Here is a 27136-nt window from a genome sequence, read left to right on the forward strand (position 1 = left end):
ATGTTGGTGGATTCCAAAGACTGTGACTGCATCATCTCATGTTAGGAAAACAAAATGACGTTCCCATACAACTAAACTGCATTCTCAATTACCTTTTGAGGGAATTTTCTCCCGGATTACGGTCGCAGTTTTAAAAAGTTTTTTTAACACATGGTTAACATTACTACTTGGTTAGGTTTAGTAAAAAATATCATGGTTTGGCTTAAAATTACAAAATATGTTTGTTACGTTATTTAAGCAACGTACTAGGGCGATAACGCGTTAACGCTAATTTGTTTTAATGCTCAACTTGCGATTTTTAGGTTGTAGTGGGCTCAGTTTCAAAGCTAGCGTGAAGATACTGGTATCATATGAAACTAGAAAAACATAAACCAAAACCCTAACCTAAATGTTGGCGAGGAAAAACTGGCATGGCCATTTTCAAAGGGGTCCCTTGACCTCTGACCTCCAGATATGTGAATGTAAATGGGTTCTATGGGTACCCACGAGTCTCCCCTTTACAGACATGCCCACTTTATGATAATCACATGCAGTTTGGGGCAAGTCATAGTCAAGTCAGCACACTGACACACTGACAGCTGTTGTTGCCTGTTGGGCTGCAGTTTGACATGTTATGATTTGAGCATATTGTTTTATGCTAAATGCAGTACCTGTGAGGGTTTCTGGACAATATCTGTCATTGTTTTGTGTTGTTAAATGATTTCCAATAATAAATACAGTATATACATTTGCATTAAGCAGCATATTTGCCTACTCCCATGTTGATAAGAGGATTAAATACTTGACAGATCTCCCTTTAAGGTTCATTTTGAACAGATAAAAAATGCGCGATTAATTAGCAAATAATCACGATTAACTATGGACAATCATTCAATTAATCGTGATAAAACATTTGAATCAACTGACAGCTCTACAACGGACGTAAATTAAAATAAATGAACGTAGAGCCATCCACCACCTCGACCTCCTCCCTAAGCGGACTATTATTACAAACGGATTTGTGATGCGTCAAAAACAAACGGCGACAAAATACTTTTCCATTGAAACGTAATTAACAATGCAGTTTCCATGTATGGGAATATCATTTTTAGAAGACGGGGCTGTCGGAAAAATACCTGTTTCAATGTTGTGTGGCAAAAAACTTGAGAGGTTCGTAAAGCCCATAAGATTTTCAGCAAATTGTCTGATGATGTCATTGACGGTGCTAGCGTTAGCATAGAGCTCTGCTACCTCACACATTCGGTACCTGTTGTGTTGGATACAGAACTTATTTTCCATTGTGTTAAAATAGGGATGTATTATACAAAATGTAATTTATTGAGACATGTCTCTTTCTGACTAAGCCAATCATTTATGTCCATGTGTTGTAAGTCTAATTTAGCTCGGCAAGCTAATAGGGAATGGGAATCGCGGAGCATTCTGAGGCGCGCCGCCATTTTTGGAGGGTAGCGTACGTGTTAGCTTTTGACACTTGCAGTAAACAGTCTCACCCTTTATCTGACATCACATTCCCATTCCCTATTATAATCCACCACTGAAGTCCTATACAGAGTTAGGGTCCTGCATTATTCTGTAATATCGTAGTCCTGTCTTGGAGAGAGGCTCTATGTCAATATCTGGTTTTAAGGACTTAATTATTCAAATAGATATCATGTTCACATGGTGCACAATCCTAGAGAAAGTTGTTTTTTTATCAAATTAGCATGCAGAACTGTCGGCTAGCCTCCTCAGAGTACGGAGCCTGGCAGGCATCTTTAGAGCTGACCCGGTGAGTCAATTAATCGATTAGTCAATCGACAAAAAATTAATCAACATTAATAATTTTTCAAGCAATAAACAGGAACCAAGGAATAAGTGCAATAAGGCTGTTAACTTGAAAGTATTTATTCAGCCGTTTGAAGGCACAATTTAGTAATTTACAAATTTAAATAAAGCGAATCAAATCTACATTTGATACCTGTCGGGCTCCGTATCGTAGCCAATAATGGCACCAGGGAATAAATAAAATGGCGCTGATATCATCCTTTAAACTTAAACACATATGTGGCAGTGTTAGATGAAATGTTTAGCAATTTATTTAACATTACTGTAGATTAAAGTTTAACTCCAGCATTCTCTTTTTTTATTTCTAAAAAAGGTGCCTTACTGTCAAAATGCTACTTTATTGAACAAATGCCATTTTTATATTGCTTCCTACTTTTCTGTACTGCCAGGGCTGGACGTCAGCCTACTGCACTGTGTGGAGTCCTATATGGAAAAACAGAAATTACAAATCCTGCTGTCAAACAAAGCAGATAGAACTCTTATTGAATGAACAAAGATGGATGAATGAAGTAAAAAATAGAGAACAGTCCAAAGCGGGTCCTGAAGGAAAGGAAGTCATCTGGAGCTACACTCTCTCAGTGGCTAGCTGCTAAGTTAAGGTACAGTGAGCACCGTTCAGTCTGTCAGTGCTGGTGGTGTGTGTGTGTGGGGGGGTGCAGACAGGGCTACTCCATGATGGCTCTGTAAATCACAGGCTCTATGAAGTCCCCCCTGTAACGCGAGTTGATCACTCTCTGTCTCTTTGACTCCTGGATGATCTCCTTCTCTTCGAAGATGCCGTCAAATCTCATGTCTGACGCTTTAGACTGCAGAGACAAACACAAGGCTGTATGATGAAACAAACACAAGACTGCATGACGAGACCGACACATCTTCTCAATGTCTTTCATTGGTTTTTACACATTTTAAAAATTATCAAAACGGGAGTAAAGTAGAAAACAAAACAGAAATTCAGCTGACGTTAATCTAACGTAGTTTAAAAATGTTGTTCCGTATGTTTTCATGTATGAAAAGAGCCCAAATGAGCCCAAATGGACTACTGGATTACTATCAGCAGATTATTTAAACAGCGTTTGTAGAGGAATGATTCTGTCCCAAGCTGTTTGATCACTATCAGCTGTTGATCACTATCAGCTGTTTGATCACTATCAGCTGTTGATCACTATCAGCTGTTGATCACTATCAGCTGTTTGATCTATATCAGCTGTTTGATCACTATTAGCTGTTTGATCACTATCAGCTGTTGGATCACTATCAGCTGTTTGATCACTATCAGCTGTTGGATCACTATCAGCTGTTTGATCACTATCAGCTGTTTGATCACTATCAGCTGTTTGATCTATATCAGCTGTTTGATCACTATCAGCTGTTGATCACTATCAGCTGTTGGATCACTATCAGCTGTTTGATCACTATCAGCTGTTTGATCACTATCAGCTGTTTGATCTCGATCAGCTGTTTGATCACTATCAGCTGTTTGATCACTATCAGCTGTTTGATCACTGTCAGCTGTTTGATCACTATCAGCGGTTGATCTCTGTATTATTGATCTACGGTTTATATTGAAAATGAGGACAGAAGCAGCAGGTTAAACCACTGTTCATTTAACTTGAATAGAAGTTGGTTTATTATATTTTTGGTTAAATATTAAACTGCCTTGTATCTTGAGAACTGAATCAGCAGGTCCTGAAGCTGCACTTTTTATTATTTTCTAATAAAAGCTGTATGTATTTGCCATTATCGTTGTTTACTTGTTTATATCCATAATTAATTTATCCCTGATTCCCTCACAAGAAAAACTTTGAGGACTCCTGACCTGCTCTGTCCAGTATCACATATTTATTTCACAGTCACACTGACTGAATCTTTGGAAAAAAAAGTAACTGTATCGATTTCAAATCATTGAATTGTATCGTATCGTTCTAGATGAGCCAAATATCGTCCTTGAATCGTATCGGAACCATGGAAATCGCATCGCAACGTATCGTATCGTTGTAAAAACTGATCGTTACACCCCTAACAAACAACTAGATCAGGTGGGTTTAAGAGTCCATGTGTGTGTGGTTGGAGTTGAATTTACCAGTCTGGATTTGACTCTCTTGGGGAGTTCCTCATCCAGAGAGTAAACGTCGTCTCTCTTGGCTGTTAGCTGCGACCCATCCTCGAATTCCACCTGCAATCCAGAAATGTAGCAAACAATACAGTCAGGACTCTTTCACACATAGTTCCCGGTAAATTACGGGGATAACCTTTCACACACTGCTGGTGATTTTCACTATTCACACTTGCACTACATTCAGGAACATTTTCCTGTCTGTCTCTCCCAGAACACACACACACACAGCAGGCTCTCATGCGCATCCTGAATGACAGACACACAGAGAGGGCCGGTAGAGACAGACAGGGAAACGTAGGACATACCTACTCTGTGGCTACTGGTGCAGCAACAGTGGATAAAGAGTTTTAAGCGTCACAACCGCCGCAAAATGAGTAGTTTGGGTCGCAATAAATACATATGTAATTACCCCAAATGAAATGATTGGCTGGGCTGTATACCTACCTGTCTCTACCTGTGCACACTCTGCCCGTGCTAGCTTGACAGCTGTGAGTACAATATCCATGTTCGTTGTTTATGTTCATAATGATCATTTTGGGGGACTGGCTTTATGAAGGGACTGACTGTCAGTGTTGCCGACTTGGCGACTTCCTCTCTAGATTTAGGGATTTTTGGAGCCGGTGCTGCTAGCTGCTTTCATTGGAAAAGAGTTGGCAACACTGGGCTGGGTTTTTAGGTTGGATCACTTTTAAAATCCAGCGTACTCTTGCTAGTTTCTCAACATTACCGACCCAACCTTTAAAGGGGACATATTGTGCTCATTTTCAGGTTCATACTTGTATTTTGGGTTTCTACTAGAACATATTTACCTGCTTTAATGATAAAAAAAACCCTTTATTTTTCTCATCCTGTCTGTCTGAATATACCTGTATTCACCCTCTGTCTGAAACACTCTGTTTTAGCGCCTGTCTCTTTAAGACCTCCTCCTGAAATTGCCCAGTCTGCTCCGATTGGGTTGTGATCAAAATGTGGTGCACCTTTGCAAAGGTAGTTCTCAAGCTGTGGGCGGTATATTGTAATGAGCGGTCGTGTCTAGAAGGGAGCCTGCAAACTGCGAAATATGATCTGAGATCTGAAAAAACTTGCTGCCTAACGACTTATCCAAAATTGAACTATTTGAGGTCAATTCCTAACCTTAACCATCTCGAACTGAGTTTCCCCAGTTCGTGGGCTCCCTTCTATCCACTACCCTGCATGCCTGCATGTGACATAGGAAGGGGAGCCAGATCTGATTGGCTTGTTGAATCACATGTTATCTGATCCAGACAGCCCACAAACAACTGACTGGGTTGTCTCATTTCACAGTTTGTGGGTTGGTAGACACTCCAGATACCCAGATGGATGAGCACAAGCACTGGAAAGTGAGATTTTCATGATATGTCCCTGTTAAGACCATTAGTGGAAAGGAATATATTAAGCGTAAATGTGAGCAGCTTTTCTGTCCTTTAAAAGACTGCAGTGATTCTGCTTGGACAGGACATTCCCACGATAGGAGGTTTGAAGGTCGAGGCCAGGGGCCGTGTTCACAAAACATTCTGAGGCTAAAAATAGAGCTTAACTGACTGAGTTAGGAGGACTCCTAAAAATAAAGGGTGGGCCAGCCTGAACTTTAGTACTGTAGGGAATCATTCACAAAGCAGTTTTATCGCAAAAAGCAGCTCCTAAGTCTGAGAGTAGTTAGAGGTCCAGAGGACTCCTGAGTCAACAAGACCTGCTCACAGTCAGTCAAATACTGCAAATGAAGCACCTTGTCATGTCAGCATTTTAGAGAGAAACAGTTAGGATCCAATCCCTTCAAACTAGGGATGTTAATAATTAACCGTTTAACTGTTAACCGACATTAAGCATTTTAACCGATTAACGCTATCGGTTAAAACGGTTAAAAGAAATATTAATAATTAATTAAAAGCTGAGCGGCTCAGAAGAGCGGCTCGTCACTTTAAGGAGAAAAGCTGGTCCACCTTAACAGCCCACCTTAAGAGGTGGAGCCGGAGTTGCAGGATACAGGAAGTCGGCTCCGGTCTCTGGCTCTCTTGAGCGGAGCGGAGGAGTTGTAGTTTCATAGCATTTATTCACCGACAAATAAACTGTACACACACTGCTACACCTACGATCACAGCTAGAACGCCACCAACAACCTCACACTCATCACCAACACACACACACGGTCTGTTGGGAACTCACTAAAGTTACTCAGACTACGTGTGGCGGCGGCGAGCACGAAGCCTCCGCCAATGCTAGAGCTGCTAACGTAGCACAAACACACACACTGTTTGACGGGTACTCGCTAAAGTAACGCCGGGCAGACACACAGCTGACAACCTGCTAAACTAAACTAAATGTGCGGTGGAGACTTTTACTGGGAAAGTGGCTGCATGTCCGCGACACTACACGCAGCATCGTAGCTGCTAAGTTAACGCTCCTGATGGTGAACCGGAGACTCAGTTGTCTGTTGTGCTCATACACTGCAGCTGGAGCACCGCTGCATGAGAGGCACAAATCTTGTCGGTTAATAATCGGTTAACTGGGGTCGGTTATCGGTTAAGAAAATGTTTCAAAATTAGCATCCCTAATTCAAATCCGTTAGATGACAGTTGGTACAACTCTCCACTACTGAGACTCTGGAAAAATGCAAATTGCTAAACTTGAAATATTTCAGCAGCCTGTGAGAATTATTATTCCTCAAACCAGATCATCTCTTCTGAGACATTTGTACAGTCAACAATCACCAACTGCAATAAATAAATGAATGAATAAAGCTGATTTCATGGCTATCATGGAATTACCCAGTTAAAGCTGCAGTGGGTAGAAATGGAGCAAATATGATTAAAAAAGTTATGTTTATAAAACGGTCAAAATAACCTGAGTATCCTAGCGGTGCATGAGACAGGTATTCGGGGAAAAAAATCATGTGCCTCTGTGTCCTCCGGTGCTCCTAATGGCATCTGTAAGATTTCACAAGACCGGAGGAAAACAACCAATCAGAGCTGATTGTCTCTTGTGACCCGGCAGCCATGTTGAGATTAGTTGAGGAAATACCGAACACCGCCCACCAGCCGGAGCACACTTTCTCATTTTACAGCTAAACAGTACACTACAAGATGATTCTGAGAACATCTGAGGAGAGAAATAGACATTACAGTAACAGAATATTGATTCATATTTGGTCAGCGCTGCCTAGTTTGACCGTTTGATCAGAGTTCGCGAGTGATTGACAGCTGCCTCCGTTGAATGAACAGCCAATAGGAACGCACACAATGGTTTACACAAAAGATGCAATGTGTAACAACTAGTGCTGTCAATCGATTAAAATATTAATCGCAATTAATCGCATGATTGTCCATTGTTAATCACGATTCATCGCAAACTAATAACACTGTTTTTATTTGTTCAAAATGTGTCTTAAAGGGAGATTTGTCAAGTATTTAATAGGGATGGAACGGTTCAGGTAAAAAAATCTGAACCGTTGGGTTCGCTAGTCACGGTTCTGGACGTGTATGAATCGTTCGGCTCATTTGAAATAAGTTATGAGGCTGATTGTGTATTTTTTTCATGTAGAGTTAGCAGCGTCGGCGTTAGGGGCGTGCCATGGGGCTCCAGGCCCGTCCAAAAAGGTCACTGTGCCCCCTCAGCTGAATTCTCTCCTGACAAAAAACTAAACTGAAATAACAGCTAGGCTATAAGTAAAATTAAGTCATTCAGTTTGGTAATGGAAGGACTTAACACTGCAATGCAAAATAAAGCACAAAACAGTGATAGTTTTGCATTTAGGAAACAACTAGGACATGTACTTGGGCTTGATTACATTGTTTTCTATTGGAGGGTCCTAACTGGCTGCGAGCAACAAGGTGCTGCACAGCTCGGCGTGACTTTTTGTCTGAACTTCTATCGGATACACGGTTCCTATTTTTTCCTGTCACTCATATTGAGAGGAACGGCTGATTAGTTTAGATAAAATGAGCCGAGAAAACCGGGTCAGTTGTCCTGGATGTAAATGAAAATATTAACATGATTACTGACACTTTCAGCACAGGCATTGATGCTCGCAGTTATATGCGTAGCGTTCACTAGTGAAACTTTATTACGAGGTACCTGTCAAAAAATATAACAGTCACCTCACTAATGGTTAAAATAAAACACAAACACACAGCGCAAAGATACAACTATGGAAACTATGAGCCGTCACTATAATATTTCAGTAAGAAGCCTCGTTTTGATCCGCTCCGTTTGCGTGTTTGTTTTTTTGTTTAATCTAGCTCAAAAGAAAAAATTGAGAGAAAGTAGACCTACAAATCTGGTGCATTAAAGCACAATTAGGACCAAGAGAGTAAAAAGCATCCTGTGCTCCTCTCACATCTTACTACTTCTACCTGTTTGGATTATTCTGTTCAGTATTGTGGAATAAAACAATGGACTAATGTTACATTACAGCAGGCTGAGCAGGGACAACAACTGGTGAGTGAAACATCCACATTTAGTCTTTATTAACTTAAATTATAGTTATGAAGAAATCAGTCAGACTGTTAGATTAATGTGTTGTTTAATTCCCTGTTAACTGGATCTCGGCACCCGTGCCTGAGGAGTTATCTGTAGCCTCCAGTACCTCCTCATTTCAAAACAGAAACCAAAATAAGGTGGCAGCTGGCTGGAGAAGATCACTAGATAACAACCTACTTGCTCTTGGCTATATCGTATGTTATTTCCAGTAAATATCAAAAATAAAACGTGTGTTTTCTGATAAAAAAAAAAAGTACGAACGTAGGAAGATAACAAGTACCAACCCATCTTTGAGGTGGTTAGTCTTCAGCTCCAGTCTGATCTGGAGCTCACAGCTGATATGTTCCTGGTTTGTTTACATGATGTAACAAAAGTGCAGATTTAACGTATTCAGTGGACAGAGAGCGTCAGATTCGCGATGCAGCGCGATAGTCGGACGCTCGCATCCAGTTAGGACACGGTGTTAGTTTATAAACCGTTTTTGTGGACATACCAGCATGTTTATGTGTGCGTGCGCGCTTGTGCGCATAAGTGGCAGTATGTATACACCTCTCTGTCAGTTCATTTCTTTTTTATAAAACATGATAATGTTAAAGATACACTTAATAAAGGCTATATGAGGTGAAAAAAAATTCCCCCCCTGTCAAAGCTGATTGCCCGTCAGCCCCTAACACTCTGGCGCCGACCCTGAGAGTTAGGCTCCCGTTTATTGTCACACTACAAATCAAGGCCTATGGAAGGAGGCTGGGACACGGGTGGACATGGGTCTTGAGGTACGGGGTTTAACACTTGCACAGTGTAACTGAAGCTGCGGTCGTGCGTTGCTATTGGCTCAATTTCGGCGACTGCAGACCAGATTTTACTGCGCATGTGTTGTACCACAAAGATATGACGCGTTGATGAAGCGTGACCCAGCTCTCTTCACGAATGAAGTGCGGCTGTCAGTCAGTTTAGGAAATGGCGAGTAGACACGATAAAGTCCAGTTAGAGGATTCACCAGCATCGTTTGGCTCTGCTGTATGGAGCATTACAGATTTAGTGTTACCATGAAAATGACGGAAAAAAAGTGGTGGATAAAACGGCGACTGTGTGAGCACTGTGCAACACGTCTGGTTTATGCTAGCGGCAACACTTCAGGTAGGAAAGAGCAACTCCTCCCCACAGCATTTAAACAGCCTCTACATGCAGACTCAGACTCAGACTCAGACTCAGACTCAGACTCAGACTCAGACTCAGACTCAGGCTCAGGCTCAGACTCAGACTCAGACTCAGACTCAGACAGGGTAAAAACACAACTACAGCATCGGGGATGTTTATAGTGAAAGATATGCAGCCTGATGCAGTCTCGGAGGACGCTGGATTTCAGCATATGATTAACGTAACGTTACTTGAGCCGCGCTATAATATTCCCTCGACACTTAAGCAACACAGTAATTCCAGCAGCACAATCCCTGTAATGTGTTTTATATTTATTCATTCTTTTTAAATAACACAGTGGCACAGAAATCCAACCGTACTCCTCCAAATACTGCACTTTATGAGTGGAAAAACTAATCTTTCAATTAAGAGCTGATAATCAGGGAGTTGAGACATACTGTATGTTATAATGTTCTTTTTTTTTTTTTGGTTGAGCTTATGCTTCAATTTATGTTGATGGCCTTAGTCTATAATTACATCATATTTATATGAAAATAACAAAGCTGCATGTTTTGTTTGCACTAATGACTGTAGAAGACCTATTCTTTCAGTTAAGATTTGACAATGAAGAAGAGTTTATGTTCCTTATTTAAGCCATACTTTTTTTTGTCAAATATTTGTTAACTTATTTTTACCAAATAAATGAAAAGCATGTTGAAATCAGAACATGACCTCCTCGCTGGAACATAAATGTACCGAACCGAAGCGAAAACCGTGACCCCAAAACCGTGATATGAACCCAACTGTGAATTTTGTGAGCCGTTCCACCCCTAGTATTTAATACTCTTATCAACATGGGAGTGGGCAAATATGCTGCTTTCTGCAAACTTATGTATGTATTTATTACTGGAAATCAATTAAAAACACAAAACAATGACAAATCCCATTTTCATTCACATATCTTGAGGTCAGAGGTCAAGGGACCCCTTTGAAAATGTTCACGCCAGTTTCCTCCTTCGTTGACAAGCTAGTATGACATGGTTGGTACCAGTAGATTCTTTAGGTTTTCTAGTTTCAGATGACACCAGTATCTTCACTCTAGCTTTAAAACTGAGTACGCTACAACCTAAAAATCACAAGTTGCGTTGATGTGTAAAAGAAATAAGTGGCGTTAAAACGAATTAGCGTGAACACGTTGACTTTTACAGCCCTAGTAAAAACACAACACATTCCGTGATCAAAAGGAGCAGAGAGAAAAATCACATATTACCTGGCCCTCCCTTTTGTTCAAAGTTTTGATAAAACCAAGTTTTCTTTATGTTACCATTGTTAGCCTATTGTGCTATTAATTACAGCAAGTCAAACTTTGTTATGTGACAGAAAACAAAAAGAAAGTCTTACCAGGTACATGTGGATGGCATGCGCTGCCACAAATTTGGCCCCATACACCAGGCCGTCTGTCCATCGCACCTGAACCACGTCACCCTGGGGTGGCGGTCCGAGCTGAGCGCAGTCTCGGTTCTAACACACAGAACACACATTGCAGAGTTGTGAGCAAACTTAACAAAGGCACAGATTTCATGCATTCCTGACATACAGTATAATGCGTTTAGCATTATAATGGACTTAAATTCACGGGGACACAATCCATGTTCACCCCTTACTCTTACCAAAATAAAATCATAATGTTAATGTTAACACTTCTAATGCTTAAGGCAAATTTGATGTTTTACATGAAACTATTAACGACATCCTCAGTAGTGATTTTTCGTACATGCTAAAAAATTGAAGTCTGAACTGTTTAGTTTGTGGCTAGAGTAAAAGAGTTGGACAAATCAAATATGTAACATCCACTCATGGCAAATACTCTAAATTGTCCGATAAAAGCAGTCTCAAATAATAGCGAGCATGAAGAAGTAGAGGCCGTGTAAAACAACATTGAGGTCACATGGTAAATTCAGTATAATGAACATTTGTCAAGTATTTTATTCTCTTATCAACATGGGAGTGGGCAAATATGCTGCTTAATGCAAATACATGCACACATTTATCATTGGAAATCAATTAACAACACAAAACAATGACAGATATTGTCCAGAAACCCTCACAGGTACTGCATTTAGCATAAAACAATATGCTCCAATCAGAACATGGCAAACTGCAGCCCAACAGGCAACAACAGCTGTCAGTGTGTCAGTGTGCCAACTTGACTATGACTTGCCCCAAACTGCATGTGATTATCATAAAGTGGCATGTCTGTAAAGGGGAGACTCGTGGGTACCCATAGAACCCATTTTCATTCACTGATCTGGAGGTCAGAGGTCAAGGAAACCCTTTGAAAAAGGCCATGCCGGTTTCTCCTCGCCAAAATTAAGCGTAAGTTTGGAGCGTTATTTAACCTCCTCTGCCACAAGCTAGTATGACATGGTTGGTAGTAAACTTGGGAAAAAAATGGATTCCTTAGGTTTTCTAGTTTCATATGATACCAGTATCTTCACTCTAGCTTTAAAACTGAGTACGCTACAACCTAAAAACCGCAAGTTGCGTTAAAGAAGTTAGTGGCGTTAAAATGAATTTGCGTTAAGGCGTTATTATCACGTTAACTTTGACAGCCCTGATTAAAAGCCAACCTATTAAGGGAAAGCTGCGAGTTTGCATTAACTGGGGAAAATATGAATATAAAAACAAATAAAGGCCTGTCTGTATTATAACCCTGTCTAATAAAGGCGTGGTTCTCTCTGCCACTGAGGTGAATACAGGCCACCATTTGAGAATTTATGATATTATCAATACAATACTACAAAATGTGAGTTTTGTCATGAAAGTCAGCATTGTACAGTACAACAAATGATGTCGTTGACTTACACAACAAATAGAAAATCTCATAGTTGTACATGAATATCTAAGTGGGCAGCGATGTAAATATAAATGGACAATCTGCCATAGTAGATCCAAATTTACCAAACTACATAATAAGAAGTTTAATGTACTTTAAAAGAAAATTCCAGATTTTTACTGCGTTGTTTTTAGATTCTTTGAGGTTTCTTTTAAGGGGAAACACCCCAGGTGAATAGGGTAGAAAAAATTAACTAATAGATATCGCCATGAAACTTCCCCCATTGATTACTGACATTAAGACAATTATTTTTGTATTACAAGTTTTCTGAAAATTTATGTTAAAATGAGGCATTATCTTATCAAATATGTGCTAATTTGCATACATTTCCAGAACAGAAATGTAATCATCGGATAAAGACAGGTTCAAAATTATTATTTCATTTTGTTGACATATTAGAGTCAAATGTTTTTACAGAGGGAATTATGGATAAATCTTTTTATCACTCCATAAATCAGAAAATACTGTTAACAGCCATAAAAAAAAAAATTTCGCCATCATTTTAGGAAGAAAATGTTGTATAAATCAGGCTATGAATGATGTATGAACAAAGCCCTCTGTAAAAACCTTCAGTGGAATATATGTAAAGTTTGGTGTATGTAAGTGCTAATGAAGTGGAGATTTCTGGCTCACATTATGAGAGAAAAACTCATTTTGAGAAAACAGCCTTTAAAGATATGGATTGTAACATTCCATACAGGCACTACAGGTGAATGGGGTGAAAAAACATTTATATATCATCATGAAAACTGTGAGTTTCGGAGAAATCTACAGACACAAATAGACACATTGTAGTAAAATAAATATCTAAATGTGTATTTTGGAAGTTTTCTTTCCACTAGTCTGAATGAAAAAACATGTTATGGAAGCAAAATAGCCCCAAATCTCAAAACTGACTAGTGCATGAGAAACTATGTTTTTGCCTGGCGTGTCTCCCTTTAAATGACAAGACAGATATAAACTAGTGAAACCTACCACGATGTCTTCGGGGAAGAGATTGTCACTGAAGGAGCCATCATCGAAGTTGACCTCGTAGAACGTCTCTTTAGAGAGCTGCACCACATCACACTGGTAGTAGCGGCCATTCTTGTGCTTGCATATCACCTTCTGTCCCACAGTCAGCTCATGCATGGCTGCTTTATTGCGCTGTCAGAGGAGATAGAGGAAATCACATTTCATCAGGACACCCGCCACTTTGGCAGGCAGAGAAAACACTAGTTTCTGCTTTCTTGGCATCTCACGCCTCCGTGACTATCGATTCCTCTTATTGATGCTTTCCCACAGTTATGCTGCACAATGACACATAATCACGCTGTATCATGTTTCAGTTTGTTTGGGACCGGAGACGACGGAGAGAAAAAAAAGCGCTCAAAAGTGTGGCGCTACTAAACCTGAGGGGACGTACCCTATTTCTCCCTGATAAATCTGTGTTGAAATCAGTAGGAGGAGAGTTAGTAACGTTAGCTGTTAGCAGCAGTTAGCAGCACAGTCCTGACTGGATAAATACCAGAGCTACTAACGTTAACGGAGGTGCCATTCAGTTATTATTATGAGACGTTCACGGTCTGCTCAGCAAAATGACCATTGGGAGAAGGTAAATTACAACGTTATCATGATGCGTTCAAATGTAATCTCGTAAAATTAAGTTTTTCGGTGAGAAACTTGAATAAATCCAGTTGTTTGAAGGAGATGTTTTCACATCAATATAAAATAAATAATAGAGAGAGAATTATGACCTGTTTAACTTACCAAGATTTATTTTAATCAAAGCAAATATTTAAATAATCATAATTGTTTAAATTGTGTGTTTTTATGGAAATAACCACTATAGATGACAATAACAAAGTACAGTACAGTACTGTGTACAGTAGGCTACACGTCCTCCCCCCAAAAATAGGGCTCCCCCAGAAGCTACGGTGTAATTAGAATACTGTAATTTACTGTGTTTATAATGTTTTTTATATAAAATATATCGAACATTGAATGACATCAGATCTAAAATGTTATTACTTCATTTAGCGCAGAGATTTCAAAAGCGGCAGATAAAATTTCTCAATGGCAGAAAAAAAAAAAACTTGTCTGCCACATTGGCAGGAAGTGAACAAAGTTCATTTCAGACCCTGGTACCACTGCTGTACAGACAGTAAACAAAAAGTGTAAAAAAGAGCATCTCTAGTTCTCAATTCACAAGAGGTTGACAGATCCTCAGACTCTCCTTACCTCAATCTGAGTGGGGCCTTTGTGTCGACAGCAGGTAACATGGACCACAAAGGGCCATTCATCTGGCTGCATGAGTACTCCGGCAGCCTGGGCACAGGTGGGGTGGTAGGCAGTGGGACAGCGGCCATGAGAGCACTGCACGCAGCAGCCAGACGCCTTCTTCATCCGCTTCTTACAGTAGTAACATTTCTGTCAGAGATGCAAACACAGGAAGCCAGGGCTCAGGAAACTGCAGTGGATTTGAAATGACTCAATGAAGGTGAAGCTAACGCACAAGGGCCAGTATTAGTGCAGCTGAAGCCTTTACACTTCAGCTTTAGAATGTTTCTTGCTGTCTTTTGTTGAGCCTCCTTCTCAGTCTACACTGATGCTGTATGCTGTCATTCATCGGCCGTTCGAAGTATTTAGTTTGAAAAGTTTTAGAACACAAATAGTTGTGGCATTTAGGAGTACAAATGTAAGTAAGACTATGCTTAATCGGTGTTTCGATTATGAGAGGGTCCTTGGAAAATGTTCTCCCCTTTAAGTGGTCCCTGGCCCCAAAGACTTTGAGAACCCCTGCCATAGAGAGCCCAGGAACGTGACCACGCGATACAATTTCTATTGTTTTTATTGGTGAACTATTCCTTTAAAGAAACTCAACACTTCCGTCTCACTTTCACATTAAATGCATTCCAGCAGTTCCAAAGGCCAAAAGCCACATGTTCCTGGTCGGCCGTTCATTTTAATTAAGGAAGAAAAACAGGAATTCTGACATGACTTGTTGTACAGATGGTATTCGTGCTGAAGGAAATGTACATCATCTTAAATCTACCGTGTAAACTACTGGAGAACAGGTGATTCTACTCCCCCTCACCTTTTTCAGCAATCAGCCGTTATTTATTCATGCCGACTATCGTAAGAGTCATTATTTGAATGCCGAGAATGTGACGGCAGCTTATCCATAAAAGTGTGACTGTTATTTGAACTCACCAGTTTAAATCTCTGCAGGGGGATTCCACTTAAATCCACAGGACTTCTTTCAGTGATGTTGACAAAGCGTGCCTCTTGCACAGCCACCGCACACAGCACATGTACCCACCTGCAACACACACACACACACACACACACACACACACACACACACACACACACACACACACACACACACACACACACACACACACACACACACACACACACACACACACACACACACACACACACACACACACACACACACACACACACACACACACACACAGCTGCTCAAAACCGACATATTGGCTTCATCGAGCAGTAAGCTGCCTATTCTGTCCAGTTCCTAAAGCACACATCTCCTACACACATGGATTTCACATTTACTACGTAGTGTTGGTGTTACCGGTTCTTTTGTGGTACTTTGAGTGTACAGTGTGTGTGGCTATATTTCTGGGGTTCCAGTGTAGCCAGAGGATATCTGGGCCAAGACTTCCTTTTTCAGTGCGGTGCTCATTGTTTACAGTCCGATTAGCAACTTGAGATGCGAGACTGGAGTTGCAGTTGAGAGACGACGGTGTTCGACCGGATTGTTTCACAAGTAGCCAGATTACAAACTCATTAAAAACCAATAAACAGCTAAATCATCGTCAGACGATAGCCGGTGGGTTTCTGCTTCTTTTGCTCTCTGTTTACCTGCATTCAACCAAAGCCTGCTCCAACGTGATTGGTCAATACTACTGGGACTACAAACGGAAACCAGAGTGCTTCACATGCCAAAATCTTGTCCCGTTGCCTATAGATTCTGCATTTGAATGCACAAAATATTGCGTTCACGAGAATGGATCGAACAACTGAATACATAATGCCTTCAGCCCCGGCTAGCACCAGCGCGGAAGCATAAAAATAGTGTTTCAGAATTAGTATGACGGATACTAGAACACCAGATGTGCACCGATGTGGAATTTCAGTAGTAGTCCGATAACGTTAACCAACAAATGTCTGTTTATTTTGTGGCAGACACAAACTGTATATGACAGAAAACCTGACGAAGGTATAACCTTAAAATGGTATTATATGCAGGAATGCATATGCAGGAGGTGGGGGAGTGTTAGTTTGTGCTTTAGAACGTAACCGCCGTGAAACATTCAGAAAATAAGGTTCTATTTCTCCGATTCACTGCTTTGGTCTCACTAACGCCGCTCCCTCTCTTCATTCACTCTATAGAGTGCTTCGGAGATGACTTATTTTTATAAGCCAACCAGGAAGTTAGTGTCGCCCTGGGTTCCCTCGACAAAAGGCCGATGGGATTTTTACATTGGGTTTTGGATTATTGCGGAAAATAAGCTCTGTGGAAAAACAAACGGCTATGATACTAACACGTTTGGTTCCGTAACATAAATCCCACAAATCATAATCAGAAATACTTTATTGATCCCCGCGGGGAAACACCACATTTAGGAATCGCCAGAAGCAAAAAGCTAACGTTAGGCTATAAACAAACTACACCACGGTCTCATGAGCGTGAGTATACACGAGTGTTGTCCAAATAAAAAAACAAGCCAATGCTCTGCCTTATCAGAGGAAATCATTGTCTGAAATTCTATTATCAGAGCAAAAATTACATTTTTCCTATTCATCAGCCAATAACACTGTAAATCGGCCACCAACATAATGTCCATCCCTACATATAGTAATATTCAATCAGTTGGACCATGACTATTTCAGGTTCCTGACTCCCATGTTGTTGGCTGTTAAAGAGTTGAAAAAAAAATCAATGAGCAGCTTAGCACTTTAAACCAGTTTGATGTTCAAGGATAAAATACCAGTATCAAAGTGCAGTAGATGAACTGTCCCATTCCTGATGACTCTGGAACAACTTACTTGTTGTTGTTGGCTTTCTGCAGGGCTCCACCTCTTAGCGAACACAAACAGCAGTTCTGCAAATACAAAATGTCATCAATCAACTGTCCATACAAACAATACAGACCTAAATCTTTCAGAATTGTGGCTTGTAGTAGTCAACTAAAAGCACATTTTATCTGTAGCCATTATCAAAACCAACAGCTATCTCATGTGTATGTGGGTCAAACAGTTCTATCTGTGATTTGTGGCTGTATTGTATGGCTATAACCATCTCCAGTGCAATACAATATAACAGCACAGAGTCTTCCATCTAAAACTGCAGAGGATAGTAAACTCAGAATTCATAAACCTGCAGTCAACGTTCATTTCATTTATTGTTTTTCAGTCTACCAAACGCTGTGTTTAATACTGGATCTCTGTTAGCAGCAGCATCATGAGCAGCAGCAGCCGTCTCATTAAGAGCCTGTTGGTAATTACAACGGCAGGCCCTGTCCCAAAGCTGAGCCTGAGAGGTGGAGGACTGAAATGAGCTCTCTTAAAATGCATTCCAACCCCCTCTATAATGACCTCATGGATTTCTACTGAGAAAAAGATGTCAATGGGGCAGTAAAGTCACCGCCGTTAACAAGCATTTCTGAAAGTTACAAATAGTCCCTTTAAATAAAAGTCTTAGTTGATATTTGATAACCTCTAATAAATAAAAACATTTGTATAGGGGCAGTAAAGTTTGACTTCGGGCAAGTAGATTTCTGTCCCACTTGCACGACCGGGCAAGTTAAAAAAAAAACATGAACTTTGAACCCTGAGTGGGGCAGATTTTATACCGAATGTTGTTCATGTAATTTATTTAATATATTCTGGGATATCTGATTTGTGAAGAACAAGAGATCTACAAATGATCAGAAATAACTACTTTAAGTCCACTGAACTACCAAGAGGTAAACAAACAAGGCAGCATGTGGAGTAGATGCCCCCCCAGAGTGTTCACTGACCTCGGTCATGGCTTTGGCCTTGCAGCGTGCACATTTCCACTCCTTGCTCACACTGGCTGGATCCACCCCGTAACAACCTGGAATATACAAACACAAAGACAAAGTCTGACACACTAGTGTAGTAGGTGAGAGACTCATTGTCATGTCATTAAGAAGGTCTGTTAGCATGTGCTACCATCAGCAGACAGTGTTGTTTAGTCAGTGCACTTTTAAATGGCTGTGTTAGATCTGCCATCCAATGTTGTTTTCTAATTCTATACTAACATATTTCTGTCCTAATGACATGTGAGTCATTTTGGGGAATAAAAACTGAGTAAATCAGACGAGTAAGATCATATGCACACATGCTGTGTTATATATATATGCAGCAAATAATCTCAGTTCAGGTGTGTGTGTGTGTGGTGTGTGTGTGTGTGTTGCGTGGTGTGTGCGTGTACTGACTGGTGTGAACCCGCATGCTGCACTGAGAGCAACTGATGAGGAGGCTGGTTCCATCTTCCTCTAGATGTGGCGTGACGGGCTGCTCCTCACACTCAGAGTCCTCCTCTGTGGTGGTGGTGAAACACATCTCTGGGATCAGAGGTTTGGTCCGCATCCGCCCTCCGGCCACCATAACCGGACCGTCTACGCTGTTCGCACATTCAGTCTGACGGCAGAGCACAGCACGCAGAGACATGGAGCTTACAACACTGAGCAACAGGTAATATCCTCTTCTGAATATGGACTTTTTCTGAGAACTGCAACGTCTTTTCATCAACAACTACTGTTTAAAGCTTCAGTAGTCAGTATATTTTTGGCATCATTGTTGAGCAAAAATTCCATAATAACCTTTCAGCATATTGTAATTCAAGTGTTCTGAGAGAAAACTAGACTTCTGCTGCTCCTCATGGCTCTGTTTTCAGGCTTTAGAACATCTAGCCCGTGACGGGAGACTTTGACCAATCACAGGTCATTTCAGAGAGAGAGCGTTCCTATTGGCTGTGCTCCGATCATGTGACAAGAACTTGTCATTCCTTCAACAAATTTCACAATGGCTACCGGGTCACAAACGTTCTCATTTTACAGCTTAACCGTGCACTACAAGATGATTCTGAAAACATTTGAGGAGAGAAATAGGCATCACAGTAACAGAATATTGATTCATATTTGATCAGCGCTGCCTAGTTTGACCATTTGGTCAGAGTTCACGAGTGATTGACAGCCGTCTCTCATGGACGGCAGATGGACAGCAGACCTCAGATCAGCTCTTACTACTTGTTTTCCTCCGGTCTGTGAAATCTTGCACATGTCATTAAGAGCAACGGAGGACACCGGAGGACACAGAGGAACATGATTTTTTTTGGTGGTGCTACTAGCGCTACTAGCTACTGGCCGATAGCCGGTTGTTTGAGAACAGAGATGTTAATACATAGCAGGAAGCCGGCTATGTCGTATGAGCGTGCAGGGCGGTGCAGTCCCGTGGGTCTGATGCACGTTCATTATGCCGAGGAAAATAACTCTGGATTCAGCTGTTAGTTAATTTTACTACTTTTAGGACATCATGATTTAAATGAGGGCTGTTTAAGTGTTCCTACTGGGAAGTTGATTTACCTCCAAAAATAATTATCCTCTGATTTACAGACTTCTCTCTATTCATCCATGGCCACAGACTCATTGGCGTTTCAGTCCAAAATGGCGGCAGCGTTACCGCAGCACCATCTAGCGGCTGTTGTCAAAAAAGCAACGGAGTTTCGCCTCTTTGCTTCTATACTCTTTGGCCTCCCTGCCTCCTACATGGCCACTATTTCAAGCTCCACACCTCTAGTTTGTAACGTAGGCTTTATGTTAAACCTTGACAATCGTGATGATGTCTTCAGGGCTATGCATGTTAAATAATAGTGATAAATTGAGCACTATTCAGTAATTTGTGTGCATGAATTACTTTTTTCCTCTCCATGACACTCTGCTGGTCTCCATAGTGTACGGTCTATATGTTGGTATGGCTGGTAAGCTGGCTGGTGAGTGGGGTCTGCTCTGGTGCAGATTACCTGCTGGTATGTGTGGAACAGCATGCAGATGGAGCAGTATGGAGGTTTGGAGCCCATGCGCTGGTTGTACTCCCTCTCTTTCTTCAGGTGTGGAGGTCTGCTCTGCCACAAGTGAGCTAGAGGTTTAGCCCAGCTCTCTCCTTCCAGACCACCCTCCTCGACAGGGGGGGCCTCCTCTGGAGACTCTGGGGGACGGACAAACAAGCACAACAGCAAAGTTAGCATAGACATTTAGATCAAATAACAGGATATTCGCTAAAGAGACATAAAGCTAAATACACCAAAACCCATTTCTATAAATATTCAGACAATAATGAGTATGATGAGGCATCTTAGTCGAAGCAACAGACCTTCATCACTCATGCCGTCCTTTATGAGCGGATGGTGGCCTGGCAGCTGCCCAAGATCACTCTCTGGCTCTCCATCTCCAGACAGCTCTTCTGCCACCTGCTGGAGAGACACACCTCTTGTTACTGTCAGCATCCAGAATAGACAACCTTTTCAAATGACCATACCGGTAGTTTTTTCATTTTTGGAAGCTTACATACCTAAACCTTACACCACAAAGTCAACATTCATCATCTTTAGTCTGTCTTGTTTCTGTAGTGACTCAATGCAGCAGTGTTCATTTTGTCAGCTATTTTAGATTTAGTCTTAGTTTTTAATCGAAAATGCTCAGTTTTAGTCCCATTTTAGTCATTTTTATCCTTCATAGTTTTTATATAGTTTTAAGGTCCTGACACACCAAGCCGTCGGTCGGCTGTCGGACAGTCTGGGGCTGTCGGTGACCGTTTGACGGCCTAGTTTTTGTGATGTGTCCCGCACCATCAGCTCTAGTCTGTCCATGTTGCTTTTTTCTGGCTGATTCAGCATGTTGAATCGGTGGCAAAAATCGCTCTGATTGGCTGTTCAGCGGCTGCACAGTGGTTAGCAGTGTCGCCTCACAGCAAGAGGGTCGCAGGTTCGAATTCTGGCTTGGGGTCCTTCTGTCCAGGGTTGTACCCCGCCTTCACCCAATGTCAGGGATCGGCTCCAGCCCCCCCGCGACCCTGAATAGGATAAGTGGTTACGGATAATGGATGGATGGATGGCTGCTCAGCTTAAACGAATAAGTGAGGAAAGCAAGCCAACCGAAGTCAACGCGTAAAGTCAAGAGGAAAAACACAAAAGGCTCTTCTTAGTTTTCATCTTCATCTCATCTGATCGTTCCAATACACAGATATTTTTACAAACACGTGAACATCTGGAATGAAGCAAAGCGGTGAGTGAGAGTGGTGTGAAAATGGTCGGCAGACGCCGCTTTGTTTCATGTACGTATCATAGCAACAGCTTGTATTTCCGCCGTCCTCGCTCTTCCTGTTTCCCTTTTTTTGAATGACAAATCCAGACTACCGCCATCTGCTGGTGTGGAGAGTTATTTCATCTCACGCAGGCGCATTACGCACGTGCTAACTGTAGTCTTTGCAGTGGGTTCAAATGCAACTTGTCGACCAAGACAAAGGCGACGTGAGGCGACGCAACGGTCGGCTTTCATCGCCGCTAGTTCTTTGATGTCGGCTTGGTGTGTCTGGGCCTTTAGTCGTTGACAACTCAAAATGTTTTAGTCGCCAAAAAGTCATTACATTTTAGTAAAAATGGTTTCTCTATTAATTTAGTCAGCTATTTTTTTATTTAGACTTAGTCCTCTGTCAAATGTCCTTTTAGTCGTCAGATTACATTGAACAATTCAGTCCATCTAGTCTAGCCAGACCAATCATTTTAGTCAAACTTATTCCACATAACACTTTATCTTATCATTATCTGATGAAGAACACAGGTTGAATGATTAAGAATGGAGCTTTTTTTTCTCCGAGTCCTCCTGACTTCTCAGTAGTGATGCACGGTTCAGTCGCACCCACTGGCCCGTTATGAGAGTCAATCCACACCGCCCAACATGCAAAAATAACCCAACCTGACCCACAAACCGCAACTTTATGCATTATAGTAGCACAGTTGTCGGGACTGAGACATCTAACTAACATCTCAGCATCCCTGAGAGCAACACTGAGTCGAGAGATACACGATGATTCAAGTCTCAAATCTTTACACTTACAGTACTTTATATAATATAAAGCTTACAGAATCAATTGTTGGAAAAAAATGTAACAATAGTGTAAAGCGTACGGGAGTTATAGCTGAGAGGCTAAAACATGACAAAACACTGTTTTGGTCAGAAGTACAGTATAAAGTGTGTGTCCACTCACTGCTTTGCTGACATGTCTGCTGTCTTTCTCCGACTCACTGTCGCTGCTCTCACTCTTCTTCTCCTCCTTGGGCGTGGCTTCTCCGTCTCCGTAGTCTCCTTTGGCGTAGCTGTGAACGTGCAGGACGTCTGCGGGGCTCAGGCGTCCTCTGGAACAGTTTGTGTGCCGGACTGCAGCTGCTGCCCAGCTGAGGCTCCTCATCAGAGCACAGAGTCGCCTCCGCCTGGCTGTCGGCGGGCTCAGGAGGACAGGCGTCTGCGGCCGACACACCGTTCTTCTCTTTTTTTGACGTTTTCTGTCTGATTGAAGTTTTCTTAGCGCTGGCTCTGGACTGAGATTTAGTCTGAGGCTTGGTGTCTTTCTCCTTCTTAGGCTCCGTCTTGACTTTCACTGTGTCTGAAAGAATACAGACATTTTATTGCACCTACTGATAGCACTAGATCGTCCCGGACCGTTACAAGACGTTTGCTCAGTATGGTACATCCTATGAAACAAACATTTACTGTGGAATTAGCCTAATACACTCTAATTAGGTCTTCATGTTCGTATGTGCAAAACATTTATTCTAAAGTGAGAGTTCCACCATCATCGATTACTAACAACGATGAGACTTCATATCAGGAGGAAATCAACAATCTTGCAGAGAGAACAACGTTAGCAAAACCAAGGAGCTGATCCAGGATTTTAGGAAAAAAGAGGCAGCGCAGGTCATGTTGTCGCAAAGTCAACCAGGAAAATCGTCAGTTCAAATCTGACTGTACTGATCAGTTTTGTATTACTTTACTGAACCATGCTAATGCTAAACCGTCATGCTTGATATGCATGCAGATTGTAGCTGTCTGCAAAGCAGACAAACTAAAGCGGCACTTCAACACTATGCATGCTCTCAATTTTAATGCCAACTACCCTACAAAATCAGATAACTGCAAAAGAAAAACACGATAACATCATACAAGCACTCCGTTTCTACGATCTGTAAATCAACGTCGGCACAAGAGAGCGCAACGGCGGCATCGTTGCTTGTTTCATGGAGCCTTGCTAAAGCTAAGAAGCCATTCACTGACGCTGAGTTGATTAAAAAGTGTGCAACTGATATGGTTGTCGAAGTTTTAAGTCACAATGAGAAAAGCAAGAGACTTTTTTCGGACATTTATCAAACTTTTTACAGACTTTTTTCGGATATTTTTCAGATATTTTTTGGGGGATATTTTTTCAGACTTTTTTTTCCAGACATTTTTCAGATATACTATACTATGACTTTTTTTCATGAAATTTGTCGACATACTAGGTTCTCCAGTTGTAGGGTCAATTCAAGAAAAAAGGGCAATGAGGTCAAAAGAGGCCAGAGTTTTGATTACATAGAAACAAATGCTCTCGTCTTAAAAATACTTTTCTAAGGATTTAAAGATCAGTTTCTACTCATAGGCTGAGTTTATTCACTTAACACAAACCCCAAAAAGCTGAAATAAGATCTCTACGAACTGTGCTGTACCTTTATCTGGCTTGACAGGAACTTTAGTCGGAGACTCCTTGCGTGACAGCTTGGCCTTCTTTGGCTCCACCTCCTCAGTCTCCGCCATGGTCAGCTCGGGTTTGATGTCCTCAGAGGCTTCAATAGCTTCAAGCTGACGCTTTGTCCCAGTCTGAGGCTTTGGACTGGTGCATGGGAGACATTAGTGAAGACAAGCCCGACAGGACTGAAAGGGAAACCCTGTTTTCCATAGACAGCAAAGCAACTGTTCTGAGTAAAGCACATGTACGAACAAACATGAACACAGAATCTTCAAGCTGACAAAACTACACCGAATCATCATTGTCACTGACTGGATCAGTAACTTTTAGCTGCAAAGCTCCTCGCTGGTGACTGAGAGCTCCATTATCAGCTCAGCTGTGATTCACAGAACGTTACTTCCTCATTCATAGCTTATTAAAAGGCCAAAGAAACAATCATAATCCCATAACTGGCATAAATAATTGGCTGCTGAGCTGTTAAGCTTATGTGCAGAGCTTGTACAGCACAGGACTAGTTCAGTACTGAACTGAACAGCTTGGACTGGCAACAGACTAAAAGTACTACTGAACCAGTGTTGGAACATTTACTCAAGTACTTAAGTACTATTTTGCCATACTTGTACTTTAATTTTTTGTACTCTATTATCTGTACTTGAGTATCTCCATTTTATGCCACTTTATACTTTGACTCCACTACATTCTAGAGGCAAATATTGTACTTTTTACTCCACTACATTTATTTGACAACATTAGTTACTTTTGCAGATTTAGATTATGAATACAAAATCTAATCAACTAATACATTATGATGCATTATTATAGATTCAACTTCCCAGCAGTACATAGCCCTTGCTCCACCTTTACCAGCTGCAACATTTAAGTGATGAACACATTAATGCATCACAAATTATAATCCATATAATATATATGATTCTGAAATGGGCCATTCTGCATAATGAGTACTTTTACTTTTGGTACTTTTAGTATATTTTGATTTTGATTGCAGGATATTTACTTGTATTTTTACACTGTGGTATTACTACTTTTACTTAAAGGTGCTAAATTCGAAATTCAGAGCATATCTAAGATTAAGGGATTGCCTCCACACGGCTCTCAACATGGCAACGGCTGAGCCAGTGGCTAGCAGCTAACAGAGCTAACAGTGTTTACCTGGAGGGCAAACAGGAGGGTGGGCATTATCCTTCTGCGACAACGCCATCGGTCAGGATGGCGTTATCAGCTGTAACCGCCGTATGAGAGCAGTGCAGAGCAGCGGCGATTAGATAGCCAGTGGGGCACGCTCACATGCATGAACATACACGAACATGCACGAACATGCACTAAAAGTACGCGCGGCTGGCCCGGTTATGTCAACAAAGCAAGGAGAAGCTCGGATTACAACACACGCAGATGGAGAGACTTCATTCTCTGCTCAGGTAGACATCACTCCACTATATCTTTACATAGACAATAGTTGTTGATGATATATTAATGCTCTGAATTTAGCACCTTTAAGTAAAAGATCTGAGTACTTCTTCCACGAATGCACTGAACTGAAGACTGAAACAGCACTGAATGTAGCAGCAGTAATAAGCGGTGAACTTACTGTTGTACGTGCTGAAGTGCATTTGAACTGGGATGTGATCACTTAGCTTACATAAACGGTAATTTAAATACGAATTTAACATGGGTTGTGCTGCAAAATATGTCAAAATATAGTTTAAATAAAGCTTTAATTGAGAGAAATTGAGACATTTCGTGTTTCATAGGCAATTCACATCCATAGTGAATGCCCAGTGAATAAGATATGTGTTAGTGGGGAGTGTAAATCCAGACCTTTTGTCCTCCTGTACAGGAGTAGTGGGCTCCTCAGACCCAGCTTCCCTGGGAGTCTCTTTTGAAGGCTCACTCTGGTCTTCTTTCAGGAACGCAGCGGCCTCTGGTGTGGGTTTAGAGTGGTCGATGGGAGCGTTGTCTTTCCCTGCCTTCCACAGCTTGTAGCGGTCGGGCTGAAACTTGCGTACAAACACATCCATGGAGATCTTCACCATGTCCTGACGGCACGAACACTGGGAGGAACACACAGATCAACATTTAATCAAGGTTTCAACCATGGTAGTCTGAGCAGGACAAAACAAGGCTTTGAGAACTGTTGGGGTTCAAAGTGATCTCTTGAGATATTCTGGCTTGTATTTGAATATTTCTAGTTCCAAGAAGATGATCCTAAGATTGTTAGGAGCTCCTGACCTTTCCTTTAGAGCAACCATCAGGTCAAAATTTCTGGATGCAATGTTAAAATTATGATTAAAGCTAATTTTACTGACCAAAGAGGATGAATCCTTTCAAATGTGGACACTCCATGAGCTTCCCTCTTTTGCCCCCGCTTGATGAGGACAATGATGCTTCCCAAAGATTGAGCCCTTTTGATTATAACTCCATGACCTCTGCGGACCTTGGGATGAACCGTGCGTCGCGCGGCGGCTGCGTGATTCATGCGTCGGGTGTTCACACCAGCTGTGTTTCTGCTGCTGTCAGCTCTTTCTTTCTACATAGAGTTTGTCTTTCATAATGTCCATTTCATTATAAATGTCATTTATATTTATTTTAGACAGAGAAAGGTTAAGAAACGTGTGGTAATTTGTAAATAACAGTAATAATCCACAACTAAAACCCTATACTACGTTCATTGATGGAGCTCTCCAAGTCACTGCATGTTCTACAACACTGTCCTGCACATATTTCAGAATAAAAACCTTGTGTTAACAAATGAAGGAATTCTGTCCACAGAAAAAAACTGAAATTTATTTTGAAAAGAAAGCAGGAAGTATTGATTTAAAAATAAATCTTTA

General features: G+C 41.3%; 1 protein-coding gene across 1 annotated transcript in view; it reads right to left on the reverse strand.

The window, feature by feature from the left end:
* Positions 1 to 1868: 1868 nt before the first annotated feature.
* kdm4aa (lysine (K)-specific demethylase 4A, genome duplicate a) overlaps positions 1869 to 27136 on the reverse strand; it is a 34482-nt gene continuing 9214 nt past the window's right edge. Inside the window, 15 exon segments of the mRNA XM_037770310.1 lie at positions 1869 to 2630; positions 3905 to 3997; positions 10976 to 11095; positions 13446 to 13616; positions 14691 to 14879; positions 15663 to 15771; positions 17532 to 17587; positions 18506 to 18582; positions 18947 to 19151; positions 20533 to 20717; positions 20883 to 20979; positions 22776 to 22916; positions 22918 to 23171; positions 24268 to 24431; positions 26124 to 26356. Of these exon segments, the coding sequence (XP_037626238.1) occupies positions 2490 to 2630; positions 3905 to 3997; positions 10976 to 11095; positions 13446 to 13616; positions 14691 to 14879; positions 15663 to 15771; positions 17532 to 17587; positions 18506 to 18582; positions 18947 to 19151; positions 20533 to 20717; positions 20883 to 20979; positions 22776 to 22916; positions 22918 to 23171; positions 24268 to 24431; positions 26124 to 26356 (2235 nt within the window). The 3' untranslated portion in view covers positions 1869 to 2489.

This window comes from Sebastes umbrosus, chromosome 5 (genome assembly GCF_015220745.1).
Source record: "Sebastes umbrosus isolate fSebUmb1 chromosome 5, fSebUmb1.pri, whole genome shotgun sequence".
NCBI classification, from domain to species: Eukaryota; Metazoa; Chordata; class Actinopteri; order Perciformes; family Sebastidae; genus Sebastes; species Sebastes umbrosus.